This window comes from Engystomops pustulosus, chromosome 9 (assembly GCF_040894005.1).
Source record: "Engystomops pustulosus chromosome 9, aEngPut4.maternal, whole genome shotgun sequence".
Taxonomy (NCBI): Eukaryota; Metazoa; Chordata; class Amphibia; order Anura; family Leptodactylidae; genus Engystomops; species Engystomops pustulosus.
The window spans coordinates 43,966,595-43,985,409 of NC_092419.1; the positions used below are offsets into that span (position 1 = coordinate 43,966,595).

At 43.1% G+C, this 18,815-nt stretch overlaps 1 protein-coding gene across 1 annotated transcript in view; it reads left to right on the plus strand.

The window, feature by feature from the left end:
- The first annotated feature begins 13,476 nt into the window (after positions 1–13,476).
- The window catches only part of LONRF3 (LON peptidase N-terminal domain and ring finger 3), a 31,386-nt gene continuing 26,047 nt past the window's right edge, over positions 13,477–18,815 (plus strand). Inside the window, exon 1 of the mRNA XM_072125106.1 lies at positions 13,477–14,186. Coding sequence (XP_071981207.1) covers positions 13,565–14,186 — 622 coding nt within the window. The 5' untranslated portion in view covers positions 13,477–13,564. The remainder of the gene's footprint in view (positions 14,187–18,815) is intronic.

Sequence of the window (18,815 nt, forward strand, 5' to 3'; positions counted from 1 at the left end):
TTGCTGGATGAGATGCTTTTTCCAGTGTTACCCCTATTGTTGAAAATTTTTTTTTTGGTGTTCACTAGAGATGAGTCCGAGCTTGAGTATACTCGAAACGGCTCGTTGCTCGGACAAGTATCTCGCCTGCTCGAGATCGAGCATTTACTTAAGGAAACAGAGTGAAGTACAGTGAAGATTACAATGGAAACAGTGAACACAGGATCATTTAAGTGAAGAACACAGTGAAGAACACATTGCAGATGTTCCGAAGACATGAGTGCCAAACGGTGTTCTTCACAATAGTATGTGAAGAACAATATGTGTGAACAACACATTACAGATGTATGGAAACATCTGCAATGTGTTCTTCACACATATTTTTATTACTTCCACCACGGGACATGAACAAGCAATCACCTGATTGCTTATTCATGATAATACTCTGCAATACTAATGTATGCATAGGCTGACACTGTGCCTTTAAGATGACATCATAGATGCCATAACACACACTCTGCCAGCAGGCAGCCCTGGGGTCCTGTTCAGACTTCAGGGCTACCATAGGAAGGATTGGCTTCCTCTGAAGACGAGGAGGGGGGGTGATCGTGGGGGAAAGACCCCCAAAAGGCAGTTTAAATGCCGCGGTCACGCTGACTTCAACATTTAATGGGTTAAATACCCGCGAACGGAGCTCACTCTGACCAGGGATGTTACACTGGGGTGTCGGCTGTTAGTTACAGCCAGCACCCCATGTATCCTGATACAGTTTCAGCTCAGATCTCGAGCTGAACCGGTATCAGCTCTGCATCCGATATATCGGACGCTGAGCGTTATTTTCTATTGTACAGTGTGCTAGTGTCTGCTAGCTTTATCGGAGGTTTACGATAACCTAGCTGTGTAACATTACTTCATCTGTTGTAGCACTAGGAGCTGCTTTAAATTTATGTGCAGTAAATTGATTTAAAACAAGCCGACCTCTTACCAAATAAGAGGTCGGATTGTGTATCTGGCAGTTGGCGTTATTCATTAGGGGGCGTGCCGGCACACTCCCAGCACGCCCCCGCTAGCGGTCACATTGTAGGAGAAGCCGGCAGCATCACATTTGGCAATGTGAATAAGCCAGGTTGCGGCTGCAGCACAGAGAGCCGGCAGCGATGCGATGCTGCTGGCTTCTCATACAATGTGTCGTCAGATACACAATCCGACCTCTTATTTGGTAAGAGGTCGGATCGTTTTAAATCAATTTACTGCACATAAATTTTTTTTTAAAAAAAACAGCTAGGGAGAAAGAGGCTGGGGGGAGGATTATGGGGGGCACATTTGGTGGGTGGGTTTTCCGCGGTGACAGGTCCTCTTTAAGTTATATTTCTGGACGACTGCAGTTAAGTTTTCCAACCTCAGGGCAACCCCCTTTTACTATTACATTTCATTGCGATACGCTGCACTTAGGCCTCTTGCATTGCAGGTCACATCCGAGTGCAATGCGTGAAATTCTGACGTTTTTGGTCTGTTTTTGCTAGGAGTCATTAGCAGTTTTGCGATTTTTTTTTTTTATACTAATTTTTTTTTTGGTTTTCAATGCATTTTTCACTTTCACTTAAAGGACATCTACCTCCAGGATGAAAGACTACGCAAATGAGCCTAAGGGGCTCCAGGCTCCATTAACACCTATAAAACCTGGAGCCCCTCAGGCTCATTTGCATTCAGTCCCTTATGCTGGAGATAGATGCCCTTTAAGACTGTGGGGCTTATAAGGGTACGTTGTTGAACTTTCGCAGGATTTTCCAATGTTTTTCAAAATTTGCCCCGCTGTGACAGCTATTTAACTGGGGATTGCGTCACGCGCAATTGGATTGTGGCGCACCCGATTGGATTGTGGCACGGCTGCGTTGGCTTTCATGCAACAGAAATAGGGGGGACGTACCATCAGACGATCCGACTGATTCAGACTGAGTACTGGATTTAATTTTCAAATTGTGTTGCGAGATCAATCACTTTCCATGCACCAGGAAGAAGAAGGTGAATTCCAGCGGACCTGAGCGGGGAAGCGACACATGCAGGATATCGGGCGCACAATCTCCGTGAATCACAGCAAATGTGCTTTCCGCTCGGCACTTTCGAGGAACTCGAGCAGACGGGTAAGTAAATGTAGAAAAAGTTGTGTTGCAGACTTGGCACACTCCCAAATTAGCCAGAAAAAACACATATATAAAACAATGTTAGTGCTCTAACTCCACAATAAAATGTTAGGATTGAAAATTCCACAGAACAGTCTCACCCAGTTCCTTATAGATCAAAGATTGAAGAAATTTCTCAGCAATTCCTCCTGTCATGATGTTCACTTCTTTAGACTGGATCCTGTGAGGGACCACGCTACACTCTCGTGCACACGATCACAGCACCGGTCCTGTGTCGAGAAACAATGTGGACAGATGGTGCAGATCACCAAGGATAAGAGTAAAATTTTATTCCAGCATACTCACAAACCTCGCGCCCGACCTAGGTTTCGCCCTTTCAGCTTCATCTGGGCCCCAGATGAATCTGAAAGGGCATAACCTAGGTCGGGCATGAGGTCCTCTGGCTTTTTTTAACCATTGTGATATGCGCTCTTTTAATATTCTGTTTATGAGTATGCTGGAATAAAATTCATTTTACTCTTATCCTTGGTGATCTGCACCATCTGTCCACATTCTTCCTGATACAGGACCGGTGCTGGGATCGCGTGCACGAGAGTATAGCGTGGTCTCCCACAGGATCCAGTATAGAGAAGTGAACATCGTGACAGGAGGAATTACAGAGGAAATTTCTTCAATCTCCGATCCATAAAAAACTTGGTGAGACCGCTCTGTGGAATTCTCAATCTTAACTTTTTATTGTGGAGTGACATTATTTTTTATGTGGGTAAGTAAATGTGCCCAGATGTGTGTGAAAAAGACTCATGACTGCAGTGCAGTCTCAGAGTGTTTTTTTGTCCGTCTCCATTGACTTTTATGGTGCGTTTTTTCATGCACGTGACTTGCTAAAGTAAAGCTTGTGAAGACAAAACCCACTGAATCTATTAGGTCAGCGTGCAGTGTGAGTTCTGCGCGTCAAAAACACGCACAGAACTGGCACGTGAAAAATGCCAGTGTAAAAGGGGTCTAAGAAGGTTGTACTTTTCCTTGCTGGTTGGAGAAGAAAAGAGAGGGGGCAGCTGCAGGGATGGATCAGCAGAAGGTCTGTGAGGATACCATGGCTTTATAGGGGGCTGCATCATTTTACATATCATTTATTGAAATGGATTATTATTACAATTGTTTATTGTTTGATGAGTTATCTAGAAGAATAGATACTTGGATGTGTTTAATACATTCTGTGACCATTTAACATTTGCTATAAATCTTAATTAAATTCTGCTGGTAACATGGAATTGTATAATGACATCAACCTGAGAGTATAATTACACAAAGTGTCGTACAGGCGGTCATGTAATGGCTTATGAAACACAACCTGACAACAGGTTATATACTTCACGGTCATGATGAAGCTGCTCCGTCTGCCTCAGCCGCTGATAAAACCAGAAACTCCTGCTCTCAAGTTTCAATAGCTTTTAAAACACCATAGTCACCAGCTTTTACACCACAAAACTAACAGCCCCTCTGATAGGGTATGAAATATCCTTTTAAGAATTCCCATGTTGATGATAGATTTAGCAGAAATTTCTTCCAAAGTCATATGAAAGATGAGTTGCTTCAGATGTTTGGCTCTATAGTACTGAGGTTCTGGTGTCATGATTAGTGCAATCGCTGCGTGCTATAGCTTCAGGGATACAAGCAGGTCTTTTACAGGACTCTTAGATAACCCTCCGGGACTGGACCAGGGGTTCCGAGAGAGATTCTACTACTACTTACCCTGGTTGCAGCAGTGTGGTAGTCTTTTTCACTGTTGGTTCAACCTGTGGGGGATGTCACTTGTGACATAGGGAAGGTGTGGTTTGCTGAGGGCACTGACCAAAGCAGGTCCCATGACATCTGTCCCATGACATCTGTTCGAGCATACCTCCGAACTTTTAGGTGAGGGAAAGAGGGACAAAAAGTCCTTCCCCCATTTTATCTAAACCTTGCCCCACCCACAAGCACATTATAATATCGACCTTAATGGTCCCCACATAATATAATCTCCCCTAACTCTTCAACATATAAAACCCCTCTTTGATTTTATTCTCCCTTTACATTTGGTTTTCCACTTCTCGCCAAACGTATACATAATACTATCTGTACTCCTGCCCCACCTCATGGTGTGGCCCCCTATCCTCCATCTCCTTCATATTGTGGCCCCCTGTCCTCCAGCCTTCCACTGTGGCCTCCTCCTGTCCTCCAGCTTCATCCTGTGGCCTTCTCCTGTCCTACAGCCTCCTCCTGTGGCCTCCACCAGCCTCCTCGTATTGTGGCCTCCTGTCTCCTGTTCCAGAGTATTAAACATGTGAGGAGGTAGCAGGGGCTGGTCCCGCCTTCTCCTGCCCCTGATGCATCGGCTGCTCTGTAGTTGTAATTTACAGAAGCAGAAGGAGGCAGGTCAATGCAGGAGTGAGAGGGGCAACCCAGAACATTCTCCCAACTGCCTGGGACTGTCCCGCTGAATCTGGGACGGTTGGGAGGTATAGTTCAAACTTTCAGACCAACACAATGCTGGAACTGAAAGCCAGAGCAGGATTGGTAGGCTTACTTTTTTGGTCACTCCAGCCCCCAGGGGAGGATCCGGGTTATGACTGAAGGGTACATTTTTTCTTCATAGGCGCAAGTTTTAACTTAAAATGGCAAATTCTACCCTGCCAAGTTTAGTCAAGTAAAGGCTAGTGAGTCCCTTTGTGGACAATTTCCAGAACCAGGAGTGGATGTATTACAGATGGATTTGTATGTTTTCTGTGTTTAGGATCCATTTATGGTTCAATAAACTTTATTGCAAGCGAGCAGAAAGCCTACAGGTCAGGCACATGTTCGGGTCGCAGTCCCATATTTAGTTATGTCATGACATCATATGCATGTAGGTCTCAAGCTCAGCAAGGCAAACGTGGACATACCTAAAATTTAACCAAACAGCCAAAAGTGAAAAAGAAGGGGGGTAGGAAAGAGGGGGAGGGAAGAGGGGGGGGGCAGGGGTTCAATCACTACATCTCGAGGGTGGGGAGGTGCCCCCTGATATTGGGTCAACGAAACCGACTTTTAAGCCTCCTGGATCCAAGGGAGTAGAGCGGGAGAGTTCCTGAACGTCTCCCATTTGTACCAAGTTTTATGAAAAACATTGTATTGGTTGTTGTCTAAAGCTCTCAGTTCCTCCATATGTCAAAGTCGGTCCACTTCTTCCACCCATAGTAATCTAGTAGGTGGAGAGGTGGATTTCCACAATCTGGGGATTACCAGTCTCATTGCCACTATAAAGTGACGTAGAAGAACTTTTTTGATGTCTCTGAGCCTTCCTGGGAGCATCGACAACAAGGCAATATCAGGGGAAATGCTCCCTATGGAGCCGCATAACTGCTTATAGAGATCCCAAATGGCATTCCAGACTGCTGCCACCACTCCACAGTCCCACCAGACATGAAACATGGTGCCCCTGTCATTGTGATACCGCCAGCAGGTAGGAGAAACAGAAGGAAACATGCTGTGCAAGCGAGTGGGGGTCCTATACCACCTGGTAAAGATTTTAAAATTAGTCTCCTGAATTTAGGATCCATTTATCATTTTGGCTTATAAATAGGGTAAAGCTGAGATTAACCCTTAATGGGATTGATAGATAAAAGAAAAACTTTGGGTTTATGTTGCGTTTTTTAAAGACCACACAACGATTGTTGTCTTTGGGTACACATTGATATCTTTTGCTTAAAGGGATTTGCTTAAAGGGATTGTGGCTGCTGTCATCCAAATACACAGGTTGTATAGGCTACATAAATTACAACTTTTGACAAAGGTCTGGTGCTGTTTGTGGGAGAAATCTGCCAGGTTTTTTTGCTTTAGGTCTTTGTTCCCAATGGCCGTGTGACCGCTAATAAGGACAGACACCTCACTTGATCTTGTATAAGGTGACCTATAATTACAGACTCATTTGCATAAATATGAGCACATGCCCCATGGCATGTAGACAGGTTGTGTGAAGTTACTAGGTCAATAACAGTGAACCTTGTACTTGTTATTTATATAACCAGCTGTATGTCGCAGTTACTGTGTCAGGACAGATGCCATAGGGAGAGCGATGACTGGCTATGCTGGCCTGTGTTAATAAATGATTGTTAGTCGTAGGTGATATCTAAAAATTCCCAGCAGCTTCCCCTTCCTGCAATTTCTATTCCGTTTTATGACAACCTTTATACCATCAGCCCCATGCACACAGGGTGTGGGTTTTATATTTATTAGTGTAGCCTATTTATTGTGTTATAAAGTTCTAGAATGATCTAGCATTTTCTAATATATTATGTAACTAAACTAAATCTACCACCAGGATGAAGGATTATAAACCAGGTACACTGAGATACTGATGTGTGCCTCCTATTGCAGGATATGCTCTCGTTTTAGCTACTTATATCCTGGTTTATACACAAAAGGCTTTTGAAATTATGCAAATGCACAAATTATGAAATAATGCCCCTTGGGCTAATTTGCATGATTTTTCTTAAAGAACCTTATAGAAGAGCAGATCCTACCAAAAGGAGCACACACCAGTATGGGTTTGTCCGAGATCTGAAAAGTATAAGTTCCAAAAACAGCACCACATCTGTTCACTGGTTGTGTCTGGCATTGTACCTCAGCTCCATCATGGTACAAGATTAAAATCCCACTCATGGCCTATGGACTGTTTCTAGAAGGGTTTTACAATCCTGGAAAACCTTTATGACGTACATGAATCTGTGATTTGGGTGTGTGAATGGGGCCCAAAAGCAATAATTCTTCTTCTAGCATATTGGTTCTTAACCTTGTTTGAGATACCGAACTCACCAGTTTCTTATGCACTTTCGCGGAACCCTTCTTTAGTAATAAATCAAATATGTGTGCGTCTTGACCTCCATGGCGGAGGCTCCGCCAAACCCCAGAAACTGACTCACCGAACCCTTAGGGTTCAATAGAACCACTGTTCTAGCAATAGGGATTGATGTTGTCATGTAAGCAATTCCCCCGTTGGGGATTTCGAGTGTATATCTCTGCATTTTAGAATGTCAAAGCAAAGCCTGAGGCTGGACTTAGATTGTTGAGATGTAGAAGAGGGAAGGCAGCTGTCTGGGGTAGTCCTGTACACGAGGCAGATATGGTTCACTGCTGCCTGCAAAGAGGGAAACAATTTAGCAACATGTTATTTCTTAGTTCTTTGTGTTGATTTATAAGCAAATGGGAAACATTTTTTTTACATTTTATTTGAATCTGCAGCGCGCCATCAGTGCAACTGATCCATTAAGAGGTAGAGCATGTCCTCTTCTCTTCGGCTTTTAGACTATGGTATGTGGGGATTTGAGTATAGGTAGATCAGACCAATGCAAAATTATCACGGACAATATTTACAACTTTCGTGTGCAAGTAGCCTCAGGGTGCGTTCACACGTGGCGTTTCGGTTGCATTAAAATGCATGCGTTTCCAAAAGTTACACAGCGTTTGGCTGTTTTGAAAGCGGTTTTCATCATTGTTGGAAGTGTAAGCAGCTGTGAAAATATTTACACAACAGCTTACACTTCCAGCAACATAGAAAAATACTTTCATAGTTGCCGAACGCATAGTAACATTTGAAAATGTGTTCTGATGCATGCGTTTGGACACAACCAAAAGGCCACATGTGATCGCACCCTCAGGAAAGATATTTTTGGGGTGCCTTCACACATGGCATTGAATGCTTGCAGCTGAGAGAGATTTGCCTAATTTAATGGCTTTTAAAATTTTCATTCACAAAACTCAAGTGTTAACGCTTGCATTAATGGTTACGTTTTGTAAATGCAAATGTTAACAGCCATTTAATTAGGCAAATCTCTCTTCAGCTGATCTATTGCATTTTGAAACCGATGAGTTCAGCGCCACCTTTGAATGCACCCTCAAACTGGGAGCATTTATTATTGGCTTTCTTTTGTTTTTTGGCACATTTTTTTCCCTTGCTGCGCCTTGTGTGCCATATTTATGAAGTTTCGGGACCACAATACTGCTCCTTTCCAACACTCACGTCTTTATTTTTTGGTTGCACGATTTGGGTACTGCTTGGGAATCCCGACGTGGGAATTTTATGTGCTTCTTGGTTCCCAACGCTTTTTGGGCGCTACTATTGGTGCACAATTAGACGAACTTTTGGTGTGCCATTTGGTGTTCTATTTGAGTGTGACGTCAATTCAGACCCTTTTCGATCATGCAGCATTTCTTTAAGCCCTTGTGCCAAAAACTAACATCCCAGTGTAAATTACTCCATACTTCATGCGCCACAACAACAGAACCTGCAATACTATTAATAAATGCCCCCGATGTAGTAGTCAGGCTGCACCTCATCTCCTAATACCACCTGTGATGAACATATATGTACAAGGGAGATTCACATACCAGATTTTGTCCTGTTCATTAAGCCACCCATATCCCTTACTTTCACCCAGCCTAATCTGAATTAGCTTAATGCTGCTAGCCAGAGTGTTATCTAACACTACAGGGGGCTGAGCTTCAAAGAATTTCCGCAGTGGCTCCAAGGACCTCTCAGAGGCTTCCCTCTATTTCTTAAACAAGAGACAATTGGTCATAAAAAATCTCAGACCAATACATTGATTAGGGACAGTTATGGAGTTAAGGCCCATACTGGATTTAGTATCATCAGGGGATTGCACAGATATGAATCATCTTCTAGCATCCTTGGGTCCAGAGATAAATATCTCGGGATGAGACCATCGCAAATGGGTTAGGTTTGATATCAATGCGATCCAGATATTCACCAGGATCCAATGATACCAGAACCCGGACCCTATGACTTCCCCTTGAGAAGCTATGACTTCTCCAAGGTTCTGGATTTAATACCAGGTAGGACGGTCCATAGAGCCCTCCTAGGGGTCCATCCCCATTAGGCCCACACAATGTAACTAACTTACTGAACTGCTGATACTTGTAGTCTTTCCTTTTTATTTTGTACTCGGCTTAATGTATATATATATTGTGTGTACTATTTGTCTCTAGTGTGCCCTTAAGGCAGTTAAATATAAAATTTAACCTGTGTTCCCCTTTAATCTCGATCCACGAATCCCCAACTCTGTGTCTCAGTTATATACATGCTACTGGGTTTCTTCCTCATCCTATGTAATCCCGAATCCCGGATTGGAGAACTGGTGGCAGCCTATTGGTTTGATAATAAGGGCTGTGATTTATTGTTGTGACATATCCAAAGGTTTTATGGACAAATCTAAATCACTTCCTGCGCCTCTCAGAACCCGTGCATTCTAGGAGTGTCTATAAAAGGATAATTAATTGACCTCACCCCTCAGGGGTCCGAAACATCAAGGTTTCCTTCACACCCCCATGTAAGGGTGGATTCACACTAATGTGTGTGTGTTGAACATTTGTTGCATGTTGCTTCCTTTTTGTCTCCGTTTTGCTTCACAACTGGACCTGTCATGAGTTTGTCAGCAGTGTTACAATGTTAGCGTTATCTGAAACCTCCGGGAATTGCGGAGGTCCGTGGCAGTCACCGCTGGCCTATGGAGTGACCCGGGCGGTGCGGGGAAGAGGGAGTGCCTTGGACCGCCCTCTCATGAATACGCAGTACCGCTTTGAGAGCAGTCCGGCGTTTCCAGTGTACAGCGCAGAGGTGTTGGTTAGCGTTATCGGAGGTTTCCGATAACACTAACATTGTAACGCTGCTGCCTCTGTTTTAGCACTAGGAGCTGCTTACATTAGTAAGCAGCTCCTAGTGCCGTTTTCAAGGGTGACAGGTCCTCTTTAAGACTGCCACGTTCTAACTTTAGACTTTCTTTTAGCTGTTCTAAACTTTGCCCCACAATGTGGTGCCCCATCCTTCTTTTGGTGCACTGACTATTTCCCACCAGGACATGCCCCCTTATCCTGATGCCACACCCCCTTTCTCAAGGTCATGCCTCCTTTGTTTGACAACTGATTTTTGAAAACTGGTCAAAAAGCCTTGATAAATGTGTCAGAGGGTGTTTTTGACTTTTAGTTTTGGTACAATAATGAATTCCCCCCAATGGATTAGAAAACAGATGTGTGGCACCGTACTGCCCCCGCGCCGCCATTGCCGTCTATGGGGACGAGTCACGAGTTGCAAACGCAATAAAAACACAACGTATGTCCGTGACCTCAGGGTGCATCCACATGTTCATTTTTTCAGATGCAGTTTTTGAAGCCAAAAGCAGGTGTGGATCATAACATCGTTGAGGGGTGCTCCTCCTCTTCCTCCTTTCTTTTTACTCTGTTCCATGTTTGGACAGCGAAAACTGCATCTGAAAAACTGAACATGTGAACACCCTGAATATGGTAGGGACTTATTTTACAGGTTTTTTCAAAACAATACGGCTCTGTCCCTCTATTCAGCTAGTTTCTGTGTGTACCGCCACCAGTCTTCCTTTATTACGTGTACCTGTCCTGGATTGATGCAGATAATTGGCCGATAACTATAAATATTACTATGATTTATCTAACCATACAACTAGCTCTAGTTATGCATCACTAACAGCTCTCTCATGGTGTTATCTTACAATTGGTTCTTTATCCTAATATTTCCTTCAATGCGATGAAGCCCTTTACGGATGTTCCCTGGTGGTTTTCATGGAATTGGAGTAAAAATAACTCTCTCCAGACTTAGCGTATTGATTTTTTTTTGCCAGCATCATGTGGTGCACGAAATGAGAGCATGTGCTATACTGATTTCCAGCACCACAAATCACCTTAATGCTGGCTACGAAGCCCTGTGATACTATAAATCACATATATAAATAATTACTTGTATTTATTATTATAACATATATAATAGATTGATTGCATGACTTGTCTTGGTAACATATTCAAGAGATGTGTTCTCATTTGAAACAGTCAGCAAGCCTGTTACCAAACCTGACAGAAAGTTCCTATTATGAGGTGAGACCATGGATTAAATGACCTTGACCCCTGACTCATCTGATCAACTGCAAAAAGGGTCATGCTGCTCTGGTCTGTGAGCATCCAAAATACAAGTGGGAGGGGGTTGGTCCAAAAAAATACATGAGTTTAATTGGAAGTGCACACTTCCAGAGCAGGGCACATTAATGAAGACCAGTTATTATTAATCTGGTGGACCCTGCACACTCCATAGACAAACTGCACATAGTACAGTTAACACTAGTTTAAATAAATGGTCTAGTACCATATAGTACTACTATTATTGTTACTTTACTCCCAGGCTGTAATGATCAGCTGTAAGTGCAACACCCTCGCCGATGCAATGGCGAAGGAGTGCTTGCGAATAAGCCCCACAGCATGTCATCACTTAACACAGGGGACATTGCAGTGGTTAATCCTGCCTGGCAAGGCAGAAGTTAATTGTTCTGTGTGATGTAAGAGTCTAGTAACCAATCACATGTATTGCATCCTGTCTCTGTAAGCTGAGAGGTAATTGGAGGAGCAGCCACCACCTGACCAAGGGGAGATGATAAAACCCCTGGCCCAGAAGGTTCTAGAGTCTTGAGACTTAGGTCTTAGGAATGTGAGGAGTTAGTAGCTAGCTGAGCTGTAGCTCAGGGGGAGACTGGAGTCTCTCCAGTACAGGCTCTTAGGAGTCTGTACCCTTAGCACACCAGACCAGAGCAGGAAGAGCCTAGCCCCTGCCTCTGAAGAGTGGAACTAGGAGTTAGTGTAGTGAGGAAAGGGGTATCATCCTACCTTTAAGGGTGATACCTGAAGCCCCTGAGAACAAGCTGAAGCATCCTACTAGGACCCAGCTACCGCCCAGCCTGCCATCTGCATCCAGGCTGGTGCTCTACTCCTGTGGCTCCCTCCAAGTACCTCTCCAGCACTCCACCACTTTGTTCACGGCATGTTGCTGAAGTTCCTGCGGTTCCAATAAAGAACTGTAAGTTGTTTTGTTCAACCTCTGCCTCCGTCTGGTCCCTGCTACTACAACTACCATCATCACCGGCACCCTGTCCACCACACAGAGACTTACACTCTAGACACCAAAGGGTTGCCCCAGGGAGATCCGCTACAGCAGCCTCTCCCTCATCATTTCTTGCCAACACCACCCTGCTGGAGACCTGCCAGGCTGTAGGACAGCCCTCCGGTTCCCCATACCAAGCACCGTGACACAAGCGTGCTTAGGCCGCAACCGCCAGCCACTCAGGTACTGCGGGCCCCGGCTGTCTCCAGGCCTCACTTCAAAGGCTAGGCCCCGGTGGGGGATGTTGCATAAGGTTTCTGTAATGAAGCTTTATTGATAATCCTTGAAATGATAATCCATTTGTCACAGGGACAAACAATTTTTTTTCTTGAGTTACAACTATAAAATATACCTGTTCCCACTTATATACAAATTCAACTTAAGAACAAACCTAAAGAACCTATCCTGTAAATAACCTGGAATAATCCTTTTATATCATTATATTATAATATGCTCATATTATGTAACACTATGGGCCACATTTACCATCCAGAGGAGTTCACAGTGCGTCCGAAGATTGTGCGTCCGATATCCTGCATGTCGCTTCCCTGCTCAGGTCTCACGGAGTTCACCTTCTTCTTCCTGGTGCATGTAAGTGCTTGATCTTGCGACACAACTTGAAAGTTAAATCCCGCACTCAGTCCGAATCCGCCGAATCCGACAGAATCTGTCGCATAAGAGGCAGCGCAGCTGCGCCAAAATCCAATCACGTGCGTCAAAATCCCCTGTTAAATACCTGTCACAGCTGTTCAAAACCTGAAAACGTTGGAAAGTCCGATGAAAAAAGTGCGTCCGCCGACCCTTAGTAAATAAGCCCTTATATGCTGTGTTCATTATATTCTATTGTAACATATGTATCCATTGTCAACTCGTGATGTGGAAAGTATATCACATTTTTATTTTGTATATGCCGTTGATATGTAGTTTTTTGTGGATCCATAAATCCCAGCTTGGAGCTTTGTGATATCATATAGTGATCTGTACCTACATGTATACTATGCATTGTATCATACTGTATTATGTTGTATATTATTATTAGCCACACATGTAGAGTATTGTGTATTGGATCATATTGTTGAATGTTTTGTATTATTAGACATATTTATATACATATATAATATCATGTATTGTATCATATCCTATTCCTATCATGGAGAAAGCTTCTGTTTGCTAGAGATCCTTCTGTTCTAGTGTGATTTCTTGTGTTCCGGGGCAGGGGCTTTCTCCAGGGTTTACATTGACATTCGATCGCAGACAATGACAGCCGCAACCTTGTTACAAAACCTCACTGGGTTTTGTAACAATTTGAAGACGAACGACCAATGGGAGGTGCTGCCTGGCGTCACGTGACGGCCCTTTTTATATAACACTTGCCTAGAAGAATTCTTATTAGCCGTATTGCAGGAATGAATGTGGTGGAGAAGCCGGGGGTGAAGTGAGAGACGGAGCAGGGGGCAGCATGGGCACCCAGGAGGGGGGCAGCACCAGCCTGATGCTGGAGTTTGCTGCCCAAGCCTTCCAAGCTCAAAACTTCCAGCTGGCATGTGAGATCTATGAGAGGCAGCTGCAGGAGCAGCAGGCAGGGGTGGTGGACTGGGGGCTACTGCTCCGGAGGGCAGACTGCCTGGCATGCACTGGCAAACTTAAGGACGCTTTCCAGTTGTATCAAGAAGCTGCTGCCCAGAAGAAACTGTGTGTGGAACAGCTGGAGACCCTGGTATCCTGCCTGGCAGGGCAGCTAAGAGGAAGAGAGCCCCTGCCCCCGAGCCCACACTGGGGCAGCCTGACCTGTAAGGAGTGCCAGGGCTTCATCTATGAGCCGGTGACTCTGCCATGTGGGCATACCTTCTGTAAGAAGTGCCTGGACACCCAGAGGTGCAGGAGCCAGTGTAACCTGTGCAGGGCTACCCAGGAGGGCACAGAGCATCACTTCAGAGTCAATGTTCTCCTGAGTAACATCCTAGCAAAGTGGTTCCCTTCTGAGGTCCAAGCTGCCAAGCTCAGGCATGAGGGCAATGCCCTGCTCAGTGACAGCAAGCTGCAAGAAGCACTGGACAAATACAATGAAGCGATCTCATTAGGTAAGAACAGATCATGGTGACACTGTGATGGCATTTCTTTCTGTCAGCTCCCCCACAGGGCTCTTAGTTACAGCCTGGCATGTGCCCAGGTAAGTGTGCCACTGGACAGGCTCCCTTGTCATACTGTATCCTTATCTAGGCTGACACAGATAAGAGGATTGGCTGAAACTATTGCTTTTTCCTGTCTACCATACCTGCTACAACTATAATATTCATAAATATGTTGCCAGCCTGTCACTGTATGGAGTCTGGCAGATTCATATATGTCCCAGTACAGTTACTTATAGGCAGTTCACCTTTATGATATATACAGTATGCAAACAGTGAGCACAACAAAGTCTAAGAAACCTTTCACCTTGGTAAACAGTGTATAGAAGTGAATGACCTGGAGTAGAGTGGTTATATAATTTAGGTAAAGTGCAAAGGCCTGCTGTAACCTTTGTGACACCCACAGCTTTCATAGAGGCTATGCTATACATTGTACTCTATATGGTGTTTAATACATGCTGTTTGTGACTTGACAATGATGGCAGAGGATTCTCCTATCATATATCCCCATTGTTCCAGGTAGTAGGTAAAGATTTCAATCCACTGCAACATTCAAGCTTTAGTTAGGGGTTAATAATATTCAGCATCTGAATTGATGCTGCTGTATATAGCTTTTTAAAAAAATATATCTTTAAAATCAAAATGATTTCCTATTCACACTTTGGATGCAGTACATATGTTTAGGATGTGTTTTTAAAAATCTGCCTACATAAATCCTGTGAAATAAATAAATTATTTCACAAATATGCAACATGTGAACTTATCCTTGGATAGAGGAGCACTGAGTGAAATAGACTATGTGGGGCATTTATCAATTTTGGTGCAGGGTCTGTGTTTTTGGCGCACAAATCCTGTTTAAATTGTCACTAGGAGGTTAGATTGTGGCACAAGCGGTAATGAATTGGCTCAGAACTGAAAAGGGTTAAAAATGTCTCCATATTCACGATGGTGAAACCTTGCAGAGCTAAGTGTGTGCCAAAAACAGTGTCAGGAAACTAGATGCGCAGGAAAAGTGTCCTACTCCCAAGCGGCGCCCACATTGTGTGCCCAAAAGAAGAAAATTCATGAGTGTCTGAAAAGCACCAATAATATGGCGCCTACACTTCATAAATAAAGTGCAGGCAAGGTCTGTTACAAGGTCAATAATGAATGCCCCACTATGGGTTTTCTGTGGGTAGATATTTATAGGATTAAATTACCTTTAAGTGTAAAAGTAACTGATCTGAATTTCCATGCCAAATATTAGGTAACCACAGGTCATGAATAAACCACAAAGTAAGTACTACATAACAGTGAGAAACAATATTAATATTAAATACAAAACAGATGATAGACAAATGATAGATAGATAACAATCTATAGGTCTAACCAGATAAAAATTTCAGCTCTCCAAATTGAAAAACCAGGGAAGGGAACCAGTCATCAGCAATTGGCCTAATAAATTACTGCCAGATTGATGTCAAGCAGCATAAAACCTTCTAGTTTTTGTTTCTTTTAAAGCCCATGGTGATGGCATCATCCAGAAAATCTACTTTAGGGGGTTGTGAATTGGTTGTATAAAGTCAAGGAGGAGAAATTAACACTGAAGTCAAGGTGGAAGGCTCTGAACACCTCCTCCTCTGTGATTGAAATCATGCATAGGACTTCAACAGATCTGGTCAATGATGTTGCTGGATACAGTAACTACTTTCTGAGTAGTAGAGAGAGCTTGACTTTAGTATTAAACTCTCTGCCTCTTTGACTCCTTTACATCTCACTTCTAAGTTGATTTTTTGGATGATGCCACCACACTGGGCCGTGAAAGAAACATGTATGGTTGTCAGCTGCTTGACAACATACTGCTAGTGGTTTATTAGGTCAATTTCTGCTGACAGGTTCCCTTTAGTCCCTGAAGATTTTGACCAAATGACAACCGATCATATCATTACTTCTCTGGTAAGCTGTTACTTTTCAGTAAAAGCTAGCAGAGTACAATATACACAGTATAAGGAGTCATAAAAATTATACAATATTAATATATACACACACACATTCACTTTCCTACAAGGCTGAATCAAGCAAGACATTGTTACATAACCTAATACAAGGAAGGCACAGTACTTTCTTATCTGATCTGGATATCCCCAGCACAGATTGTAGTCTCTGCTGACAAGTAAGCAGGGATCTAGTAGCGGGGGTTTCTTAGAATCAGGTAATACTGAAAGGGGATCCTGTTCTATCATTGCCTGATTTCTCATTATAATGAATCCATTGTTTTCAATTAACGATACAGTCCTTTAAGGGAATAAAACGGACCCCAAATATTAATTCCAGTAAACAACTCCTTAAGAGTAGTATATAACTACATATATTTTACATGTATTTAAGTTTATATATTTGTAGCCCATTTTACTTGTCATCAGGTGCCTTGTGCTCTTTTTAGGATTTGAGTCTGACTTTGGGGATTTCTCCTGTTAGTAGCAGAGTATCATGTTCTGGCGCTGGCACACATTTCTCAGACTTGGTGGTACACCACATGCTCTTTGTAGGGAGCCTGACCGGTTTGTTCCTTGGAAGTGTAGCTATGTAGAGAAAGTGGGTCAGGAGAGCAGAGTTGCATAACCATGAAGAATATACTGTCTGCCAGTTCTCCCTCCCCCTCCGCTCTGCTTGCATAACCAGTGAGGTAACAAAGAACTGGGTCAAACATTTCCAACCTTTTCCAACAATAACTGTAATTTAGATAGATTGCCGAATTCTTGTGTACATTTTGTACTGTGGAATTATGAAAATGCTGTAAGATTTTGTAAAACTAAGCAAGAAAAAAAAATGTTATCTGGAGCTGGAGCAGACAAAGCAGCTCACTGTCAGCCTTCAGAAGGCGCCACGTACATAGGAATTGTGTACAAGTGAACAATGCACTACGGATTAATACACACAGCTATTCAGGCTCATTGTCCTCCTATTCTACAATGATATAATTGCATTTATCTGTCAGACAAATCATTTCTTCCTATAATCACTCTTCTGCGCTTCTATTGAAAGAGTAAGCCCTTTACTGATGGTATATTGAGAGAAAACATTGTCATTTTTGGATTTTGTTCTGATTTTGGACTGTAGTTTGGCCATGATGGTAAACAGAGTATTTCTATTGTTCTTAGGAACTTGGTTAAAAAAACCCATGGATTAATTCTATTATATGGGTCTGACCCTGAAGAGGTAGCACCAGGACAGGTATACAATTCTTTTTCCGCATATATGACGGAGATAGCTGGACTTGCACTAGTCAAAAACCGTCACCATTGTACGTCTCTTTTTTGTTAGCATTGAGTGCAAATATAATATATAAACAATACTTCAGTATTAATATATCTCCTTCCTTTTTTTCATTGGTAGTAGTCTGGATGCTCAGTTTACAATGAAAGACCCATTTTTCTGTTCAAAGAACCTTGGGTTTCAATTTTTGGGTTTCAGTCGGCAAATTGCATTGTAGCTATCTATGTTAACACATTGAAACTCTGGAGCAAGAACTGTACTGTACGTATATGGATGGTTTGCATAATCGTCTGGAAATAACGTGCTGCTTCATCTGTACGGTACTCCAGGGTAGGGGTAAGAAAGGGCTTCTGGTGCGGTTGCTGGCAGTGCTGGGTTAGCTGTCACAGGATTGCTACTGCCAATAAGAGTCCTAATCAGCCAAATGGTCAGGACCTAATCAAACAGTGGCATAACTAGGTCCTGCTAGGGCCACTGAGTCACCCCTCAGTGTAAATGAAATGGCAGGAGCCACTGTTGGGAATCAAAACCGGGGCAGGGTAAGCACACCTTTTTTTCTTAGGCTGTATTTTGAGACGCAATACAGACGGAATAATAATAATAATAATAATAATAATAATCTTTATTTATATAGCGCCATCAAATTCCGTAGCGCTTTACAAATCATAGGAGACATATACAACTATATTACATTACAAAGAACAAACAGTCATATGGAACAATAGGAGTGAGGGCCCTGCTCACAAGAGCTTACAGACTATGAGGATGAGGGGGTGACACAAGAGGTTGTATAATGGTCCAGCCATTCTTTATAAGGGAACAATATAAAATAATTTAATAAATAATTTACTAAACAACGATGTTGCTGCTTGAACCAGCCATCAGCCGCCATCTTAATTACAGGGTCCTAGGTGAAAAAGACTGCAGAGAAGCCTGGAGCTTGGTATATATCTGCTGTTTGCCAGATAACAGATGGGAGATAGGACATAGGATGGATTAGTAAAGGGAGAGTTGACATTTCATGCAGTTAGCGAGTGTGATAGGCTTGCCTAAAGAGATGGGTCTTAAGAGCACGTTTGAAGCTTTGGAGGGTGGGTATTAGTCTCAGAGTCTGGGGAAGGGCATTCCAGAGAATTGGTGCAACTCGGGAGAAGTCCTGGATACGTGCATGGGAGGTTCGAATTAAGGTAGAGATTAATCTAATGTCACTGGCAGATCGAAGAGCACGGGAAGGGCGATAGACTGAGATGAGAGAAGAGAGATAGGGAGGTGCAGCATTATTCAGAGCTTTGTGGATGAGGGTTATTATTTTTAAGTGAATACGGA